Source organism: Anabrus simplex, chromosome 6 (genome assembly GCF_040414725.1).
Source record: "Anabrus simplex isolate iqAnaSimp1 chromosome 6, ASM4041472v1, whole genome shotgun sequence".
NCBI lineage: Eukaryota > Metazoa > Arthropoda > Insecta > Orthoptera > Tettigoniidae > Anabrus > Anabrus simplex.
Genome location: NC_090270.1, coordinates 95,622,570 through 95,645,513, shown reverse-complemented (window position 1 = coordinate 95,645,513; position 22,944 = coordinate 95,622,570). Strand labels below are relative to the sequence as shown.

Below are 22,944 nucleotides of genomic sequence, written 5' to 3'. Positions count from 1 at the left end.
AAAGTTTGAGAACGAGCGGCTCTTTCTTGAAAATTGAGTGTTGTATGCCTCGAGGAGGCTTTTTTGTGTAATTTGGAGCAAGTGCTCCTGAGCATGAATGGGGTTTTCTGCCCCTCTGTTAATACTTATTTTGAAGTAAGGTTGGGCTGATTGCCCAAGCATTGTGAAGTTGGGGCGCGAAGCCCAAATCCAGTAAATATTGTAACTACATTTTGTTGACTTGCTACTCTGTACCTGCCATGCTTGTTATTTCTTAATTTTGAAAAGAAAATATAACCTTGTTAAATTTTACATGAACTCTAATTTCGTAGCTTGAGACCCGTTCACACCCGCACCTTCTTTCACCTCTAACTACCACGGAAATCTCCGTAACAATAATAATAATAATAATAATAATAATAATAATAATAATAATAATAATAATAATAATAATAATAATAATAATAATAATAATAATGTTTGCTTTACGTCCCACTTACTATATTTTTACAGTTTTCTGAGACGCCGAGGAGCCGGATTTTATCCCGCAGGTGTTCTTTTACCTGCTAGTAAATCTATCGACACGAGGCTAACGTATTTAAGTACCTTCAAATATCACCGGACTGAACAAGGATCATACCTGCCAAGTTGGTGTCAGAAGGCCAGCGCCCCTACCATCTGAGCCACTCAGTCTGGTCTCTTCTTTCAGTATAGTTCTTCACTACCGTACACTCATATGATCTGCGTGTAATTGATATCTTAAATGACTCTCCGGGGATATGACGTAGCTAGTCTTCGGATAAACCATCTTAATAGGACATGTATTACTGTACAGCAGGGCCTCTCAGGGTGCATGCGCGTGGTGCATGCACTGTGCACGGTGCAAAAGACGACTTCGCTTGGTTGACCAGAGTGCACACCCCCCACTCATCTCTCCCTACACCTGTTTCCCCGTTCGGCCTGTCTCCGCGTTCCTCACCTTCACTGCTGTTTCTCCCCCACTGCGAAATGTTTACGTGTGGTGAGCGGAGACGCACAGTTGTATGGGACAAGGTTACCAGTGTTATTAAAAAAATTAAAAAGTGAATTAGAAATACACATACATGTTTGAGAGGAATGTAAACATAATTTAAAAAAAATGCAGAACCCGTAACCAAAATGAAAATGCTACAGTACTGGAACAAAACTCATTATTTTGTGGATATAGAATGCTCTTCTTCAAGCTGTTTCAACTTCCTTAATTCTTTCTCTCTGACGTCTCCTATAATTTCACAATAATTTTCCGAATGTAGTCTGTTGTAGTGTCTTTCAATAGATGATTTTCTTACGCACGTAATTATCGTCCCACAGATTAAGCATTTGGCGTTATCGTCACGACAAACAAACAAACAAAAAAAATACGAAATTTCCCAGTTCGATTGAAATGGACTTTCGGAAGTCTTTGCTTTCTTCGAAACAGGTTGCTCCATTATTATGTTGTTGTCATGCGCTTATCTATTTCACTGATAAACACGTCGTCTTCCACCAAACGCTTCGTCGCTCTCAGCACACTACACCATCCGAGTCAAGCCGAGTTGAGGCGAAGTGTACCGATGCACAGTGCACAGAGCCTATGCACCTCGCTCTGCACGCGTGAAAGTTTGGGCGTTTGAGAGGCCCTGCTGTACAGAGTGATCAGATATGCTTTACTCCGACGCGCGGTGTTTTCCTTATGGGCGAGCTCCCCCATCATCCGCTGCGCGTCGGAAGGGAATAGCACGGTATGCCATCACATAGTTTGTTTCCTAACCCTGGCCCTTTTTCGCGTGCGCGCGCATCCCTACTAGCTTACCACGTACACATATGTGATGAAGTTATATTTCTGCTGATAATAATTATTTCGTGTGGCAATTTCTAGCCGAATGCAGCCCTTGTAAGGCAGACCCTCCGATGTGGGTGGGCGTCATCTGCCATGTGTAGGTAACTGCGTGTTATTGTGGTGGAGGATAGTGTTATGTGTGGTGTGTGAGTTGCAGGAATGTTGGAGACAGTACAAACACCCAGCCCCCGGGTCATTGGTATTAACCAATGAAGGTTAAAATCCCCGATCCGGCCGGGAATCGAACCCGGGACCCTCTGAACCGAAGGCCAGTACGCTGACCATTCAGCCAATGAGTCGGACATATTTCTGCTGATCCCATGTCTTGTACTTTTCTTAATTCTGTAATTACTCACAAAGTGTGTTAGGCTCGTGCGTTTTCAACGGTACAGTGTGTGTTAACTCAGCCATCTCATGAAGTTCAAGAAATATTTCCGGATGTAGATGTTCCATGCCGTAAAACAATAAAACAATACTCAAGAAACTGAAAGTATTCATCCTAAGAAACCACAAGAGGAGCGTAGGTTTCTCACCTAAGAAAAATTACATAGCGTTGGTCATCGTTTGGAAAAATGTCCTAAAAAAATCACTTAGTCGTCTTGCACAACAAGGGGTAATTTTATGTGGGTGTGTGCAAAAGTCTGCTAAATTATTACACTTAAATCTGTATTAAATAACTAGCGTACACTCTTCAGCCAGGTGAGTCTGTACGTAGGTGCACATTTTGTGAGTAGAGTCTCGAAAATTTATAAAATGGACAAATACACCCACGTTCAATATTATTCTCGAACGAGATGGTACCCATATTAGTGTGGCAATGCATAAATCATGACTTGTGACATCTGATAATCCGTACTCCAGGGTAGGTTTTTCCCTCAGACTCAGCGAGGGGTCCCACCTCTACCGCCTCAAGGGCAGTGCCCTGGAGCTTCAGACTCTGGGTCGGGGATACAACTGGGGAGGATGACCAGTACCCCGCCCAGGCGGCCTCACCTGCTATGCTGAACAGGGATAGACAAGGAAGAGGGAAGGAAGCGGCCGTGGCCTTAAGTTAGATACCATTCCGGGATTTGCCTGGAGGAGAAGTGGGAAACCACGGAAAACCACTTCCAGGATGGCTGAAGTGGGAATCGAACCCACCTCTACTCAGCTGACCTTTTGAGGCTGAGTGCACCCCGTTCTAGCCCTTTCAAATTTCGTGGCAGAGCCGGGAATCGAACCCGGGCCTCCGGGGGGTGGCAGCTAATCACACTAACCACTACACCACAAAGGCGGACATCTGAAAACTTACTCGAAAAAATTCATTTGGTGTAGTTGTTGGATCAATGGGGCGGATGGTGTTGTTTTCCAAAGGCCAAGCGTTTTACAAGCGTAGTCACTCGAACCGAAGTTGAGCCTTTGTTTCTGTACTTTTTCGTTTGTGTGGGAGCAGAAAAGGTACACTCCCACTGGTATGCTGTTATCAAAGGCATTAAACGCAGTATTTCCTTTCTAGAATTTGCAGGGTATAGTGGATGTCATGGACACAAAAGTCAATCAGAGACGTGGAGTTGTGATACACTGGTGGAACTTCCTGGAGCTAAACATGCCCATTCCATCTACAGTATTTCTCCATCCATATCATACTTCAATTTATTTTTCACTTTTTCTCTGCCAAGCTACTTTGGCTAGTTGATCTTCCTCAAGGGAGGGAAGATAATATTCAGTTTCAAAGAAGGGATTTCTGATACACGAGATTTTTCAACCAGAGTCGGAAAATATGGTCTGCGTATGGATACTAGCAATTTCAAGTGCCTGACAATTACATCTTACACTGCCTCTAGTATTTCTCCTTTTCTGCTGCTAACTTAAGAGTTACATTATTGTATGCAAGTTATAGGCTACAACAGTGGAGATATAATTCATAAATTTACTATAATTATCTATGAATTGTGTGTGTACAATAACATTTCGCTCAGCTTCCGTGGCTCAGGCGGCAGCGTGCCGGCTTCTCACCGCTGGGTTCCGTGGTTCAAATCCCGGTACTCCATGTGAGATTTGTACTGGACAAAGCGGAGGCGGGACAGGTTTGTCTCCGGGTACTCCGGTTTTCCCTGTCATATTTCATTCCAGTAACATTCTCCAATTACATGTCATCGATCATTCATTAATCATTGCCCCAGAGGAGTGCGATAGGCTTCGGCAGCCGGCACAATTCTTATCTTCGCCGCTAGATGGGGGCTTCATTCATTCCATTCCTGACCCGGTCGAATGACTGGAAACAGGCTGTGGATTATCTTTTTCACAACTTACATTATTATTACGGACCCATTGGATTATCGTCACGGCCCCCCAGTTTCAAAAATGCAAAGGCTATGTAATTTATTTCCGTTTAGTGACTGAATTTCGTCATGATGCTCCGGAAGAGAAAGAACATTTACATGAAGAAACCACCAGCTGTGTGAAGTACACCGGCTGCTTTTATAGATCGCGACTACTACATTCTCACCCTTCTCTGCACCTCAAATCAGCGCAGTACATCTCCTGGGCCTGAGGGAGGGTGACACCCTCTACGTGGCTCACCATGCCCTATTAGGGCGCAGAATGGAAGCTATTAGTAGGCAAGTACCGACTGAGAAGGGAGAGCCCTGAGGGAAGGGATTACCGGTACTGATAATTAGAGCCCGGATTTCCATGCAAATGCATGTTTTTAAAAACTTTGCAAATATTTGTTTCATTGCTTAACGATTACAAATAACCGTATTTTCTCCCTGCATGTTAACATGTTTTGGCCTTTTTAGGAGAAAATGCCTACATCATACATATTTTGAAGATTTTGGATTTAATAGCGAATATTTGGCTGCTTAATATTGGCTAATATGACTTTTCTTCTGACTTTGCCGCGTATATAATGTTAACTTGCATGATAGTACCTTTTATGAATGTTGGTTTGCAGAATTTGAGACCATTTTTCCACGTTATCCAGTATGTCTGTTATTGAGAGACGGAGAGAATGTATTCCTGGCATCATATGTGATAACCAAAGTTCATAAGGTAGAGGTTCTATAATCCAATTAACGAAGCATTTCTGATCTGTTGTTTGAGTAACCATTGACGTAAGCCGGAAGGCCCCACGTCGATCTCTGTAATTCTTAGGAATAAGATGTCGCGATTATACAATGCTATAAATTGAACATTAAATCATGCATTTACTCATTACATAGTCGAACAAAACAAAACTTGCATTAAATTTCTGTGTAGCCGCGTTACTGAGATAGTAGCTTACAAACCTCGGTTTTGCACTGAACCTTCTTCCGTTGTTATCCTGGGTTTTGTTACTCGGAATTCTCACTCATCACACATCTTTGTTAATGCAGCAGACAGACGTTACCAGTTATTGAGGACGTTCAAATGTGTCTGCAATCATCGCACGGAGAAATAGCTGCAGCAGCTAGAGATAGGTCGAACAAAGTGATCCGTTCAAATCCTGATTTTGAATTCGTCGAGCTAATATATAACACGTATTGTGCTGAAAATGCAAGAGACGTACAATTTTGACCTCACTTTGTCCCAAATGTCTTCATTTAAGTATGTTTTTAATGCTAGTTGCTTTACGTCGCACCGACACAGATAGGTCTTATGGCGACGATGGGACAGGGAGGGGCTAGGAGTGGGAAGGAAACGGCCGTGGCCTTAATTAAGGTACAGCCCCAGCATTTGCCTGGTGTGAAAATGGGAAACCACGACATTTAAGTATGCACTTGTCACTTCTTGTGACGTAGAAATCATTTTCTGCAGAAATTACGGTAGTAATTGTACAATGTTTCAAAAGGAACAGAATTTTGATAGTGCACATTTTCCAGTTTATTGGGCATATATTGAGATTTGATAGTGCATGAAAGTCCGGACTCTACTAATAATACTGTATCACTGCCCGTGTCGTTTCAAAACACACGAGTACCAAAAACACACGAATGCTAAGAGCAGGTTCAGCAAGGGCTGGGTTGTTTGCCTGGAACAGTTTCGAAACCCCTGACCCAGGCCAACTCTCTTTGGAACGAATACATATTCATCCTATCCGCATGATTTAAAATGCGAGTTTATTCCGTAACTAATATGGCTCCTACGCTTTCGCAAGTCAATAGGGGTCGACGCCTGTATTTTGAATGCGTTGGCGCCCCTTTCATTACCTTCAAAATACTATTTTTTCTTTCTTTCTTAATCCGTTTACCCTCCAGGGTTGGTTTTTCCCTCGATCTCAGCGAGGGATCCCACCTCTACAGCCTCAAGGGCAGTGTTTCAAAGCGGGCGAATTGAATCAGAGGGTTAGAACTGGGAAGGAGGACCCGTACCTCGCCCAGGTGGCCTCACCTGCTATTCCTGCTATTATGAACAGGGGCCTTGTGGGAAGATGGGAGGCGGCCGTGGTCGTATGTTATGTACCAACCCGTCATTTGCCTGGAGAAGAAGTGGGAAACCACGGGAAAGCACTTCGAGGTTGGCTGAGGTAGGAATCGAACCCCGTCTACGCAGTTGATCTCCTGAGGCTAAGTGGATGCCGTTCCAGCTCTCGTACCACCTTTCAAATTTTGCGGCAGAGCCGGGAATCAAACCCGGGTCTCCGAGGGTGGCAGCTTTAATTATCCTGAACATACCCATTATTTATGTTTGTGAAGAGTGTTGTTGAATGTTTTGTGTGAGTAATAATGCATTATTTTATTTTTCTTTGCGGTGATTGTAATTACTTGAGCCGGGCTGAGTGGCTCAGACGGTTGAGGCGCTGGGCTACTGACCTCAATTTGGCAGGTTCAATCCTGGCTCAGTCCGGTGGTATTTGAAGTCTGCTCAAGTACGTCGGGCTCTTGTCGGTAGATCTACTGGCACGTTAAAGTATTCCTGTGGGACAAAATCCGGCATGTCGGCGTCTTCGAAAACTATAAAGGTAGTTAATGGGACGTATAATCAATAACATTATATTATTCAATTTCATCTGCTTGAGAATATTCATTGTGAATTCAGATTTATCATCATCATCATCATCATCATCATCATCTGTTTACCCTCCAGGTTCGGTTTTTTCCTCGGACTTAGCGAGGGATCCCACCTCTACCGCCTCAAGGGCAGTGTCCTGGAGCTTCAGACTCTTGGTCGGGGGATACAACTGGGGAGTATGACCAGTACCTCGCCCAGGCGGCCTCACCTGCTATGCTGAACAGGGGCCTTGTGGAGGGATGGGAAGATTGGAAGGGATAGGCAAGGAAGAGGGAAGGAAGCGGCCTTGGCCTTAAGCTAGGTACCATCCCGGCATTCGCCTGGAGGAGAAGTGGGAAACCACGGAAAACCACTTCCAGGATGGCTGAGATGGGAATCGAACCCACCTCTACTCAGTTGACCTCCCGAGGCTGAGTGGACCCCGTTCCAGCCCTCGTACCACTTTTCAAATTTCGTGGCAGAGCCGGGAATCGAACCCGGGCCTCCGGGGGTGGCAGCTAATCACGCTAACCACTACACCACAGAGGCGGACAAATAAGGTAAGGTAAGGGTTATACTGCCCGAAGGCAGGTCCGAACCTCCGCAGAGGTGCTCCTGAGCCGAAGTTTACGTGCGGTAGGGTGGCCAGTTCCTTTCCGCTCCTCCATTCCCTTACCCCCCCCCCCCCACCAACAGCGCGTGGCAACCCATCCAACTCCTGACCACGCCCAATGTTGCTTAACTTCGGAGATCTCACGGGATCCGGTGTTTCAACACGGCTACGGCCGTTGGCTTATAAATAAATAAATAAATAAATAAATAAATAAATAAATAAATAAATAAATGTACGCCTTTGTGGTGTAGTGGTTATTGTGAGTAGTTGCCAACCCAGGAGGCCCGGTTCGATTCCCGGCTCTGCGACGAAATTTGGAAAGTAGTGCAAGGGCTGGACTGAACTCAGCCTCGGGAGGTGAACTGAGTAGATAGGGGGGGGGGGGTCGATCCCACCTCAGCCATCCTCAAAGTGGTTTTCCGTCGTTTCCCACTTCTCAAGAAAAATGCCGGGATGGTACCTAACTTAAGGCCACGGGCGGTTCCTTCCTTCATCTTTGTCTATCCCTTCCAATCTTTCCATTCCTCCAAAAGGCCCCTGTCCATCATAGCAGGGAAGGCCACCTGAGCGAGGTACTGGTCCTCCATAAATAAATAAATAAATAAATAAATAAATAAATAAATAAATAAATAAATAAATAAATAAATAAATAAATAAAAATATGACGAACATTGGATTCAGTGACAGTCGGCTCATATTGTACGCGCGGGGTTTGGCTGTCGAGCAAAAACATACGAATGCGAACTTTGCAACTAATAATATCTGTGTTGAATACTTGTATATCTTCATTAACTAATGCCGGGCTGAGTGGCTCAGACGGTTAAGGCGCTGGCCTTCTGGTCACAACTTGGCAGGTTCGATCCTGGCTCAGTCCGGTGGTATTTGAAGGTGCTCAAATACGTCAGCATTGTGTCGGCAGATTTACTGGCACGTAAAAGAATTCCTTCGGGACAAAATTCCGGCACCTCGGTGTCTCCGAAAACCGAAAAAGTAGTTAGAGGGACGTAAAGCAAATAACATTATTATTATTATTATTATTATTATTATTATTATTATTCATTAACTAATAGTGTTTTCCCTTTTTTCATATGCACACACTTGGTGCACATTAAGCTTGTACTCTTAAGACCGAATTTACCACTATTTCATAAAACCAACCAACAAGAAATAAAAATATGTCAGTATAATCATTGCTATGTTATTCTTTGGTTAAATCAACAGGGAATAGTTCCAGTAGATTTCAATTTTATCATTTGGATTTTTGTTCACAAAATTTAGCAACAAACAAAAAGTGCGTAATCTTAAGTGGTCTTACCCTACCCAGTATGAATAACAACCTATGTAGTTTGCGAAATTTGCCTATTTTAGGAATTATTTTAGGTGCTGGTAGTATTGTATAATAGGTGACTCACCTAAAGTGGCAGAAGATGGCGAGAGAGATGAGAAGAGCAGCTAGAGATACACTAAAACCCACCATCTCCAACGTTCGCGTCCTCTCAGCGATCCCCAGTTTCACCTGTATGGACAAAACACATGTTATAAGTTCATATATATGGTATTTGTTTTTGAGAACACTGTACGTTATAGCAGTACAAACTCTGAGGAGTAATATCGGTTTATTACACAAATAAAATAAAATCTATTTACAAACATTGCATGGAAGACCCGTTCTTGGAATTGTATGAAAGTCTAGAAGGGATGAGTCAACACCACTATCTCGATACACGTTACCGATACCATTTCCTGGACTTGGATTCTAGGTAATACAGTTTTATGAGGGAAAACATGTAGCAGCGGATACAATTGTTCGTTTCTCGAGGGAATTCTAATCTCTGTCATTTTAGTAAGAGGTTTGGAGAAAACATTTGATTCTGTGAATTGTGTGCAGTTGTTGAAAATAATACTAAACCAAAATTAATGTCGGCCATACACGTTGCGGTGTACCGGAGAGCCTTACCTGTTTAATTAAATTGAACCGGTAAACTGGAGTTTGTATGCCTACTAATTTGTAAGAAACTGTACAGGTTTCACTACCAGTGTAGGTGAACGAGAAAGAATTGAAAAATGGTCATTTGTGCCTGTGCAGTGGTGCATAGAACAGCGCGTGCGTGTTTGCGTTCCTCACTTGCACAGGTTTCTGTGTTTGAAGAGTTCATTGAGATTTATCAACCAGAACCTTGTGAAAAGCAGGGAAGAACAAGGATCGTGGGAAAAGAGATGCTGCTTATGCGAAATTTGTGAACAAGTTAAAGGAGTTAGAGCATCCGGTATCTTTCTTCTGAAATAACTCTGTATTAGTCGCGTGTTGTCTGAGAGATACACGGTGGTGATTATTTGCTGTAACTTGAGCTTGCTTGAGGCTAGAAGCCCATCTCTCCTCCTAGCTTCCTGTCTCGGAAGTGGTGATATCCAGTAGTGTTGTGTTGTTCATGCAAAATAAATGTCACGAGCTGCTGTCAGTTTTATCTCATAGATACGACGCGAGTAATTTTGTAAAGTATTAATGGTTATCTCCAATGCGTTTGGTTTGCTGTGAATTGTCTCATTATTGTTTGTGCTAGTGCTTGCAGCTCGAGATCTTTTGAAATTGAAAATGAAGATGAAGATGGTTTGTAAAATTGTATTGTGTTCAGTGAGTTGTTTTAATAATCAGTAAGATTACGATCTCACGATCCTGAAGACTGTGAAAAGAACAATCAGAAAATTAGTTTCATTGTTTCAAATATGGCAGTGTCCTTCCTCAATATTTCAATGGGTATGCTGTAAATAAAACTTAAAGTGCAAATTGTGTTGGTTTATATCTTCCACAAATTATATTGTGATTGTGTAGATGGGATGAATTTATGTATATCTCAAATACGACTCGAGCACTGATGCTACTTTTAGGACGCGCCTAATGCAGTGGTGAAGGATACACCAGTGAAAGCAAAGTCCTGATACATGTTTCATTCATCTCAATTCTTGTATTATTATTATTATTATTATTATTATTATTATTATTATTATTATTATTATTATTATTATTATTATTATTATTATTATATATAATTCGCTGGGGCCATCAAGGACCACGTTAAGTCTTGTTGCATTTGACACTGAACTTGGCCTTCTTTAGAGCCCAAATTTCCCTCATTCTTTGTGAGTGGGCCTGCTTACGCTCCTCTGTCCAAGGGGCACCGTGTCTTCTCTTCGGTTGCTCGTCTCGGTTTATCCCGTTCGTCAATATTTTCTTGCGGAAGAGATCTCTGTTAAGGGCGTCTTCAGGTGAGATATGTAGCACTTGCAGGTCTTCTTTGGTATTTCTAAACCAGGGAATTGTGGTTTTGGGGTTTGCATCAAAAAAGTGAAAGATTTCTTTAGTTAACTTTCTTCCGTCCATTCTTGTCAGATGACCGTAAAATCGTGCCCGTCTTCTTATGGTTGTGTCGGTAATTTTCTCTATTTTGCTGTAGACTTCCTTGTTGGATCTCTTTTGATGGATTCCATTTTTGTACTTTGATCCCAAGATTCCTCTCACAATTTTGCGTTCTCTTTTCTCCAGTTCTTCAAGGAGTCCTTTGTTGGCATTTAGAGACAGGGTTTCGGCTGCATATAGAACTACTGGCTTCAGAACTGTTTCATCGTGACGTATCTTGGTGTTTTGGAAAAGGGATTTTTTGTTGTAGATTGTGCGGGATGTTTGGTAGGCTATTTCCAGTTTGCGTACTCGCTCCTGAAGTGCTTCTTTGTCCAGTCCATTTTTCATGATGATCTCACCCAGGTATTTGAATTTGTCTACTCGGGTAATGTCCCCGTATTTTGTATGGAGTTTTGGTGGAGCCTCTTTGATGTTAGTCATTACTTCTGTTTTCTCAAACGATATCTGCAAACCAGTTTGTTCGGCAATTTCCTTTAAAATTTCAACTTGAGCCCTAGCGGTTTCTATGTCGTTTGAGAGAACAGCAATATCATCGGCAAATGCTAAGCAGTCTGTTGCGATCCCCTTGGATTTGGTTCCTATTCTCCTATTCCTATTCCTATTATTATTATTATTATTATTATTATTATTATTATTATTATTATTATTATTATTATTATTATTTACCCTGGAGGGTAAACAGATAAAGAAGAAGATGAAGAAGAAGAAGAGGGCCCATACACAGTCTGGGTAAAGCCAAGGACAAATAGTCCCCACTATTATCCTGGGGTATACGAAATTCCTTTTACTTGCGGTAAGGTATACATTGGCCAAATATTCCGGTCCATTCGTACCCGTATCAACGAACATGAACGTAATATTCGTCTCAACGAGCCAGACAAATCAGCAGTAGCTGAGGACGTTCTATCGTCGGGTCATGATGTCAAGTTCCAAAATGCTCGAGCCCTTACCCACACTAGACACTGCAGGTCCAGGATTATACGGGAAGCTGTTGAAATATGAAGAAATCCTAACAATTTCAACAGGGACACCGGCTATCAGTTAAGTAATACCTGGTTCCCAGCCATTAAGGATTTACGTAGGTAGTTTCCTTCCCTGTCCCTTCACTATTGTTATTTCGTTTCTGTGTTCGCCGAATTCGTGCGTTCCTCATCGCCAGAAGTTTCATTCCGAGCTTTTGCCAATGCCATACACCTGTCAATATCATGTGTTGCGTACACCAGTTATGTTATGTGACCCTCTCAGACTGTTGCTGATGGTTCCGTCAGCATCCGCTTCGAATGCTAGCGCTGTACCGCGTCTGGGGAGCCATCTGGTAACGAATGAACGTACGGTTTCCACTTCCATTATAACGTCTAAATTCAAAGCTCTTGTTTGAGAAGCCTTTTTCATGGACAGTCGAGATTTTCTTCTGATGATGCAGAGCAAAGTTCTCTGCGAAACGTAAACCTTAATTTCTTGACACGGCATAAGCCCCAAAACCTATATCATGTCTATAATACGGGTCGTGAAAGCATCAATGGCAAACATTATTATTATTATTATTATTATTATTATTATTATTATTATTATTATTATTATTATTATTTGTTTCACGTCGCACCGACAAAGACAGGTCTCACGGTGACGATGTGACAGGATAGGGCTGGGATTAGGAAGGAAGCGACCGTAGCTTAAATTATCTGGCTGGTGTGAAAATGCGAAACGACGGAAAACCATCTTCAGGGAGTTCGGACCCAGTACCTCCCGAATGTAAGCTAACAGCCACGTGACCCAAATCACGTAACCAACTGGCACGGTATTATATAGATAAAATCTGGGGCTCGAATTATATTTATTCGGACTATTCAACGAATAACTATAAAATAAGGAATGATAATACCAGTGCACTAATATAAAAGATCAGGAACAAACTTTCAGCGCGGAAATTTACTATTTTATTTTTACACTTAGGTTTACACTGTTTGGGTCATAGTCTAAAAATATGTTGGCTATCGGTTTTACGGTTACATAAATGTAATAAGTTAGTGAAGACAACTGAAGCACGATATTACAACAACAACAACAACAATAATAATAATAATAATAATAATAATAATAATAATAATAATAATAATAATAATAATGTTATTTGTTTTACGTCCCATTAACTACTCTTTTACGGTTTTCGAAGACGCCGATGTGCCGGAATTTAGTCCCGCAGGAGTTCTTTTTACGTGCCAGTAAATCTACCGACACGAGGCTGGCGTATTTGAGCACCTTCAAATACCACCGGACTGAGCCAGGATCGAACCTGCCAAGTTGGGGTCAGAAGGCTAGCGCCTTAACCGTCTGAGCCACTCAGCCCGGCAAATATTACAGCAAAGAAGCTATAAAGATGTCTGAGTGCGCTATCTGATGAAATATACTGAAACAAGTAGTGTGTAGGTGCATTAATAAGAAAGTGATAATACGATAGCTGTAGTCCCTACAGTGCGGCCAATATCCAGTATTCGGGAGATAGCGGGTTCGAACCGCTCTGTCAGCAGCCCTGAAGATGGTTTTCCGTGGTTTCCCATTTTCACACCAGGCGAAAACTGGGGATGTACGTTAATTAAGGTCACGGCTGCTTCCTTCTCACTCCTAGCCTTTTCCTGTCACATCGTCGCCATAAGACCTATCCGTGTCCGTGTGACTTAAAGCAACTTGAAAGGAAAACGAAAAAGATAATACTCTTGCAATAGACACCTGTTGATTGGTCACTGGAGCCTTCAGCTAAATAGCTACTTAATTATCCTGATCACATTATTATCACAAACTGTGATTATTGGGGGCTAATTTCAAACACTCAGTGTACTGACCAGGAGCAGGGTGTGTGCTGGTTTGCACAGTGGACTAGTCTTTCAACCCATGTACCCTGGGTGCGAATACTTCGTAGGGAATTTTCACTAGAGCTGGTGTGTGGAAGCTCGAAGAGACCCCCGACAAAGTCTTTAACTGAGGACTCCTCCTTGAATGCAATATAATTATTCTTTTTGTGATTTTTCAATTTTATGATTGGTGATTCTGAAGATAGCTTCAGATCAAAATAGAAAAATTAGCAACAAAATGGTAATTTTTGATGCTCTCTGGGTGAATTTCGACCGAGAGGTAAATGTTGACAGTTTGCCAACTTAAATGTGGTAATAATAGTTCTTTTGATATTTTGATTCAGTACTATATACAACTTTCACCAAAAGAGTAATTACACATATATTGCAATTAAATAGAGGTACGGTGTGATTATACAATTAAAAACTAATTTAGTATTTGACTACACGCTAACGAAGTAACAGACACTATGTCCGTAATATTAAAAGAAGCGTTTTGACAGGTAGGGCTGGAGGGAGGAGCATTGCACGTGCCATTTCACGATGTTGCCACATTCATACATTCGTTTCTCCTTCCCTTCACTTCCGACTCACGTTTTCGTTCGTTTAGACCACTGTGTTCTGTTGTACGTAACTCAGAAGTGAGAGGATTGGCAACTCCAAGCAACATGAGTCGGCCGGTAGGTGGACTCCATGGCATCTGCAGTGGGTCCACACACATTTCCATGGCAACCATACCCGCTACTCTCTTCTCCCCACCCAGGCAGGCAGTAAACGGACCTCCTTCTAAGAACTGTCATAACGCATCTTTTAATATTACGACGATAGATAGAACTACACAGACACATTAGCTGAGTGAGGCTGCCAGACTGACGAATTCGCGCGGCAAGCGGGTGAATCATACCTCAGCGTCCATGACCCTTGCAAAATATACCTCTGCTACCCTTCCTCACAGCACATGCTACACGCTGCTGTGCGAGTCTCCACTGCTTGCCGTGGCGCTGTACAAATCGGTTAGCCGCGACGAATGACATTTTGTGCGTATTTTCGCTAAGTACTTTTCAATAAATAAATACATTGGGAAAAGAATTAGGTTATGAGACAACATGGTGTGTATAAATTGCTTTATTATATAATTCCTAGTTTCACGTTGCTAAAATGGAATGACATTTTTTTCTCCACAAAGTGGGAGTGCGACTGCCCCCCGTCATCCTCCTTAATCGCCGCCACTGCCCTATAACTGCAAACGAGTTTGATATGACAGTCTCAATAAAGAAGGCTAAAAATCTTCATATTTAAGACAACTGATCCTGTTAGAGCATTAATAAATTGTGTGTTCATGGGGATCGCGATAATCACGACATGTAAGGTAATATAACTGATCTTTGTTAATATCTAACGACTAAGGGGTTCTGATTAATAATACGAGGGCAAAATAATCGCGACTTATCACAAAATGGCGTACAAAAGCAAAATATAAACGCAATCGCGAATTACCACTATTGTGTTGTTTTTACAGCGCATTTCATGTAGTTTAAGTACGCTTGGTGCTGGATATAGTTTTTTTTCACTTAATTGGATTTCGATTGAAACATGTGCGATACTGCATTTTGAGGATGCTTATTAAGACTGATAAAATTTCATAATGTCCAGTATCATGGATTTTTTTACAAGTTGTTTTACGTCGCACCGACACAGATAGGTCTTACGGCGACGATGGGACAGGAAAGGGCTAGGAGTGGGAAGGAAGCGGCCGTGGCCTTAACTAAGGTACAGCCCCAGGATTTGCCTGGTGTGAAAATTGGAAACCACGGAAAACCATCTTCAGTGCTGCCGATAGTGGGGTTCGAACCCACTATCTCCCGAAAACTGGATAATGGCCGCACTTTAGCGACTGCGGCTATCGAGCTCGGTATCAGGGAATTTAATGCAGAGCTAAGTTTAGAAATCTAACATAGTAACATTCTCTATCCTATGAAATAAATAATTCTGTATTGAACAACACAGCTATTAACACAAATCAAATATACTGAGAAAAGTACTAACGATTAATGTGTAATAATAATAATACGGTACTTATTTGCATGCTATCACCGAAGTGTAATATTTAGGCGTACAGTAGCGCAATCAATATTTTTTTTTCGTGATCACACCACACTTTTACCGGAATCCAATGAACCTTTAATGTTAATTATCGATTGCTGGTAGAACATAATTTTCCACAATTTTAGTCAATGTCCACCGAGGATATTAAACAATCTCCAACAATCCCTGCTGACATATGTATTCAAAATACAAATGATGAAATTAATTTCTATAAATACCTGCCTCTGCTGATAGATAATACAATAGGCCTACTGGAATATGTCACCTATATTAACTATGCAGGATTTTTTTCATTACGGACATGCATTGTTTGGGACATCGAATTGGGACGCAAGCCGACATATGTGGTGAGATCTGTTAAAAGATCTTTGATAACGTTGATTGGTCCAAACTGTTCGACGTTCTGAAGGCGATCGGAATCGAATGGCAAGAAAGTGGTGGTGGTGATTATTGTTTTAAGAGGAAGTACAACTAGGCAACTATCCCCTATACATCACTTATCAGAGAGAAAAAATGGAAGGGATCCGGCACTTCGAATAATGAAGATAATAGCCAAAGAAAGATAAGGGCCACGAAGGGCGTGAAAGTGAAAGACTCCCTACGTCTCGAATGTTCTAATAGCTTCGGGGTTTGAAAATAACAAGAGCTGGCAAAGGAAGGTCGGATAGGATAGATGAAAGTGAGGAGTCTGGCACAAATAAGTGGAAGAAATGCCAGGACTCAGCTAAGGGCCAAGTGGTCGCCAACCCACGTTCCCAATTCAACAGCCTCTGGGGCCCCTTTTAGTCGCCTCTTACGACGAGCAGAGGATACCTTGGGTTTTACTCTACCGTCCCCACCCACAGGGGGAAATGCCTAGAAAAGCATGTGCTACAAAACTCAAATTGCAGTGATAAGAATCGTGGAGTACGTTAATGAAAGAAGCAACAGTTGAGAAAGCAGTTGGACAGACTGCAATTTATCACCCACTTTTTTAAGAACAGGAAGTAAAGGAAATCAAATAGAAATTTGAAAATAAGTCGGAGTCCAAGAGAAGACATCCAAACTCTGAGATTTGCCGATTTATTTTATCTGAGTCTACGGAAGAGCTGTTGAAATTCCTAAATGGTATGGACAAAATTTTCGAGGAGTACAAGATATCCATCCTACCCTATCATGTGCTATATGTCTCACTTCTCAGGTACTATATCTTAATCTATTTATAATAATCATGTCCTGACCTGCCCATATAGCTCTTACCACCTTCACTTCCTTCAAAAACTTTCCGAACAAGCGCTGGGTGTCTCAGGATGTGTACATTCGATCAACCTCTTCTTCTGGTCCAATTTCGCGACATCATTCTCGTCTCATTAACTGGATTCAGTTTGTGTTAAATCAATCAATCAATCAATCAATCAATCAATCAATCAATCAATCAATCAATCAATCAATCAATCAATCAATCAATCAATCAATCAATCAATCAATCAATCAATCAATCAATCAATCAATCAATCAATCAATCAATCAATCAATCAATCAATCAATCAATCAATCAATCCTCATCTGTCCGGCTCCATGGCTAAATGGTTAGCGTGCTGGCCTTAAGCCACAGGAGTCCCGGGTTCGATTCCCGGCAGGGTCGGTTATTTTAACCATAATTGGTTAATACCACTGGCTCTGGGGCGGCGAGTATGTGTCGTCTTCATCATAATTTCATCCTCATCACGACGCGCGGGTCGCCTACGGACGTCAAATTAAAAGACCTGCATCTGGCGAGCCGAACTTGTCCTTGGGTACTCCCGGCACTATAAGCCATACGCCATTTCATTTCTTTTACTGCTCATCTGCATTTAGGGCAGTGGTGGCAGATTCCCTATTTGTTGTTTTTCTAGCATTTTCTTAAATGATTGCAAAGAAATTGGAAATTTATTGGACATCTCTCTTGGTAAGTTACTCCAATCCCTAACTCCCCTTCCTATAAACTAATATTTGCCCCAGTTTGTCCTCTTGATTCCAACTTCATCTTCATATTGTGATCATTCCTACTTTTAAAGACACCACTCAAACTTATTAGTCTACTGATGTCATTACAGTTTTCGGATCTTAACCCCCATTTAACTCTCTGAGTGGTTAAATTTGTTTCAAACCTTCTGTTATTTAACGCCCAGGATATCATTTGAAATTTTAACTTCATAATTCAAACGGTTTCATATAAATGCATGTTTTGTCATCATTCCTCACTCCCCAGACAAAACCCCTTAGGGGTGTATTTTTTAAGTCCACTTCTTATTTGTATCATCATAAAAATAATTCAACTCATTTTACACCCCCTTAAGTTGATTCCAACCTCCTCCCCCGCCACAAAATAAATGTCTCTTTATTTTTATAGGAGATTCCAAACACCAATTTTCTCGTCCGTAACGTCCTTCGTTTTTTGAGATATAAGAACCCTCAAACAAAGAATTCAACTCATTTTTCAATTTATTTATTTCCCCCAGCTTAATTGGAATTTCCAAAAACAAAAAAATACGTGTTTCTCTGTTTTTAAAGGAGATTCCTAATACCGATTTTCACGTCTGTAATATCTTCAGTTTTGGAGATACCATCATCCTAATAAAAGTAATTCAACCCATTTTCAGTCAATTTATCCCCCCCCCCCCACAAGTGTATTTCCAGAAAACAAGAAATACGTGCTACTTTATTTTTAAAAGGTAATAAAAATACCAATATTCATGCCTATAATATGTGGTAAGTTCTTTTGATATATTGTAATATGTTAAGTTTTTGAGATATACTACGGATTGCTCATTTTAAAAATTCACCCCCATTAACACTTCTCCTTAAGTGGATTTTCAGAAAACAAATTATGCCAGTTCCTTTACTTTTACAGGAGGTCCAAATGCCAATTTTCACGTCTGTAACATCTTCAGTGTTTGATATATAAGTATCCTCATAAAAATAATTCAACACATTCTTCAGTTCTTTTCTTCCACCCCACCCCCTTAAGTGGATTATCCGAAAACAAAAGAATACGTGTTTCTTTATTTTTAAAGAAAATTTCAAATACAAACTTTCATGACTGTAACAATTTCAGTTGTTGAGATATAAGTATCCTCATGAAAAGAGTTGAACTCACTTTGCAGTCCTTTATACAACCCCCTTAAGTGAATTTTCCGAGGACAGAAACACGTGCTTCATTATTTTTAAAGGAGATTACAAATACCAATTTTCACGTCTGTAATATCGTCAGTTTTGGAGAATCCAGTATTCCAGTAAAAATAACTCAACCCCTTTTTCAGTCATTTAACACCCCCTTAAGTGCTTCTTCCAAAAACAAAAATAAGTGTTTCTTTATTTTTAATGGAGATTCCAAATACCAATTTTCACTTCTGTAATATCTTCAGTTTTGGAGATACCAACATCCTAATAAAAATAATAATACCTTTTTCTGTAATTTTACCCCCCCCCCACTTAAGTGTTTTTTTCCGAAAACAAAAAATACATGTTACTTTATTTTTAAAAGAGATTAAAAATACCAATTTTCACTTCTGTAATATGTTAAGTTTTTGAGATATACTACGGATTGCTCATTTTAAAAATTCACCCCCATTAACACTTCTCCTTAAGTGGATTTTCAGAAAACAAATTATGCCAGTTCCTTTACTTTTACAGGAGATTCCAAATACCAGTTTCCACGTCTGTAACATGTTACGTTTTTGAGATATATTGTAGAAATACGCGTTTCCTTATTTTTAAAGAAGATTCTAAATACCAATTTTCACGTCTTTAAACTGTTAAGTTTTTGAGATATAAATACACTCATTTTAAAAATTCACCCCCCTTTATACCCACTTAGCGACGGAATATCCAAACATTCTCCCTTTGTAAGCACCTACATTGTAATATAAATACATTTCAAAATTTCATTTATTTATGTTCAGTGGTTTTGGCTCGGCTATGATGAGTCAGTCAGTCAGTCAATCAGTTAGTCAGTCAGTCAGGGCATGTTATTTTATGTATATTGATTTACTCATATTTTAAACCGTGTACTCCTTCTCCACGACTGTTCTTAAATAAACCCAATGGCGGTACGTCCCAGACGGGCCTTGGCCCACCAAGCGAAGGCCAACAGATTACGAGGGGACTCGTGGTCAGCACGACGACTCCTCTCGGTCGTTATTCTTGGGTTTGTAGACCGGGGTCGATATCTTACCGCCAAGAAGCTCCTAAAATGTTCTCATGTAGGCTGAGAGGACGTCAAACCAGCCCTCAGATGTAGGGAAAATTCTCATCTGGCCGGGAATCGAACCTGGAGGCATCCCAGTAAGAGGCAAGCACGCCACCTCTATACTACGAGGCCGGCAGACTGTGCCCAGATATTCTATAGACTAAGTCTCCATGGCTCAGGCCGCAGCGCTCCGTCTTCTCACCGCTGGATTCCGAAGTACAAATCCCGGTCACTCCATGTGAGTTTTGTGCTGGATAAAGCAGAGGTGGGACAGGTGTTTCTCCAGGTACTCCTGTTTACTCTGTCATCTTTCATTCCAGCAACACTCTCCAATATCATTTCATCTGTCAGTCATTAATCAGAGGAGTGCGACAAGCTTCAGCAGCCGGCACAATTCCTACCCTCGCCGCTAGATTGGGGATTCATTCTTTCCATTCCTGACCCAGGCGAATGACTGGAAACAGGCTGTAGATTTTCATTTTTATTCTGTAGACTCATATAAAATATGAATAGTATCGGAAAATCTCAGAGTTTTGATTTTGTCTCTTTGAATTCTAACGTCTTGTCCAAATTTCCCTCTGACTCCCCTTGGTTTTATTCTGTTTATTTATGTATGTATTCAATTAATTAATGAACTATTGAGCCCGAAGGATGGTTGGATCTTCAATTAGTATCACCAAAGGATATTGAAACCGCAAAAACCGATGGCGGCGCCATAGAGAGCCATGCAAGGCATGATGAAGAGTGAGCTACTTTGCCTTTGCGCACCTCAGTGGGACAGAAAGTACTTCTGCAGAAAGAACGGCCGTACAAGTAGCATCTTTCTTAACAGTCTGATACACTACTCGTGTCTCGAATGTCAGTACTCAGCATCACTCGTACATCAGCAGCTTCCGTCTTGTCGCAGCATACAAGATACTCAGACTTCGGTGGAAGCTACATTCTACTGTGGTCTGTACCAAGAGAGAGATGAAAAGTACTGTGTTCATCAAGTAATAGCAACGCTGGACCTCTTGTTCTATACAAACATTAAAACGGAGCAGTGACAAACTACACTACTCTTTCGTATACACTTCCTTTCTATTGGATCCCAGTCATCATCAGAACGTCGAACAGCTGGGAATAATCAACGTTATCAAAAGCGTTTTACAGATTTATAAATGCCACATTGTTGTGCCCTAGAAAATAGACAGGCTGGGATCTTGGGAGCGTATAAGGGCAATTCACCAAATTGTTACTATATAAACAAGTTAGGAAATCTTGGTTAATCTATATCTATATTAAAATGAATTCACAAACATTATGATATTTACGAAGTATACAACATTGATTGTCAGTTTCTCTCTTCGCTCTTCTCTCTTGAAGATTGGATTCCCCTTAACGTACCGTTAGTTGGTTAATTGGAGTCCCTTGGAGTCGAATTGTGGACCTTGATTCATGAGCTGACGAAAGGACAGGAACTTCTCAAGAGTTCTTCACCTTCTAAGACTATATGCTGCTCTCACGTGCGTATAACGCAAATCTGACACTGTGTTCTCTCAACCGTAGCTCCAACTTGGAGAACATTGTTCTAATCTCGCTGCTATCTCCCAGTAAGACAGTATTTTTAGGCTATCTCCATAAAAGATTATGCACACAGACTTTTCACTTCACAAGAACTATCGACTTGCTTTCAGTGTTCCATTCTCGAACGTCATCCAATTAGAAGTCTCAAGACGCGCAACGACTTACGATCTTCTCTCTCTGAAAAAAGTCAATGACCGACGTTCTTTACTTTCGAACTGTCTACGGCGAAAAGCTCTCTCTGTCTTAACTCAAGCCCTTTTATACTTTTTCAGTCTTTCTAGAAGTAATAATTACTCAACATTGACATACTCGTTAACGTAAGCTTGCTAATGTTCAGGTTGCTCATTGGTACGTTGTCCATCTCTATGGCTAAATGGTTAGCGTGATGGCCTTTGGTCAAAGGGTCCCGGGTTCGATTCCAGGCAGGGTCGGGAATTTTAACCATAATTGGTTAATTTCGCTGGCACGGGGGCTGGGATGTATGTGTCGTCTCCATCATCATTTCATCCTCATCACGACGCGCAGGTCGCCTACCGGAGTCAAATCAAAAGACCTGCATCTGGCGAGCCGAACATGTCCTCGGACACTCCCGGCACTAAAAGCCATACGCCATTTCATTTTTTCATTGGTACGTTCAATACTCACACATCTGCTAACACTTGCACGCACGCACACCTCTTAATGGTATTCTCGATTGTTCTAGAAGTATTTATTTTCTTTACTGCGAATTACTTTTGCGTTTTAAGTTTTATGTGACACTAAGCCCATTCCTGAGCTTGGCGCCTGCAAGTTCCTGTCACTATATCACACCATGTTATGCTTCCTTGGCTTGCTAGCTACTTCTTGCTAAGACTTACATTCATTTACAGAAATAATGGACACCAAAACTGGCTAACCAAAGGCTCAGTATCATCTTTTACCTTGAATGGATAATAATCATCATACACCATCAAACGGTACTCCCATTTTTTCACGGTAAGTGCAGCGCGGGTCTCAAACCCCATACTAGACGAGGTAAGGAGTCTGACGTCTGTCTCTTAATTAAAGACTTAACGCTTGCACAGGTATTTTATGAATTTATGGCTGCCCTTTTGCACCCAGGGGATGTCTGACCAAGGCAGTAAAGGTGTACTCGGTTCATCCGGAAGGACGTGGGTTCGATTTCCTGTCAGGAAGTCGAAAAATGTAAGAAACGAGATTTCCACTTCCGGAGGTGCATACGGCCCTGAGGTTCACTCAGCCTACACAAAAAATTGAGTGCCATGTTAATTCCTGGAGGCAAAGGTGGCCGGGCGTAGAGCTAACCACTCTACCGCACCAAATGCCGAGGTTACGGATAGTGGAAGCCTAGCCTTTCCCTTCCACCCCGCCGAGGGCCTTCATGGCATGCACGAA

The 22,944-nt window shown here is 41.4% G+C and overlaps 1 protein-coding gene across 1 annotated transcript in view; it reads right to left on the bottom strand.

The window, feature by feature from the left end:
* Positions 1–22,944, bottom strand: part of Pdfr (Pigment-dispersing factor receptor) — a 373,916-nt gene that overhangs the window by 82,655 nt on the left and 268,317 nt on the right. The window contains exon 5 of the mRNA XM_068228235.1: positions 8,813–8,916. Coding sequence (XP_068084336.1) covers positions 8,813–8,916 — 104 coding nt within the window. The remainder of the gene's footprint in view (positions 1–8,812; positions 8,917–22,944) is intronic.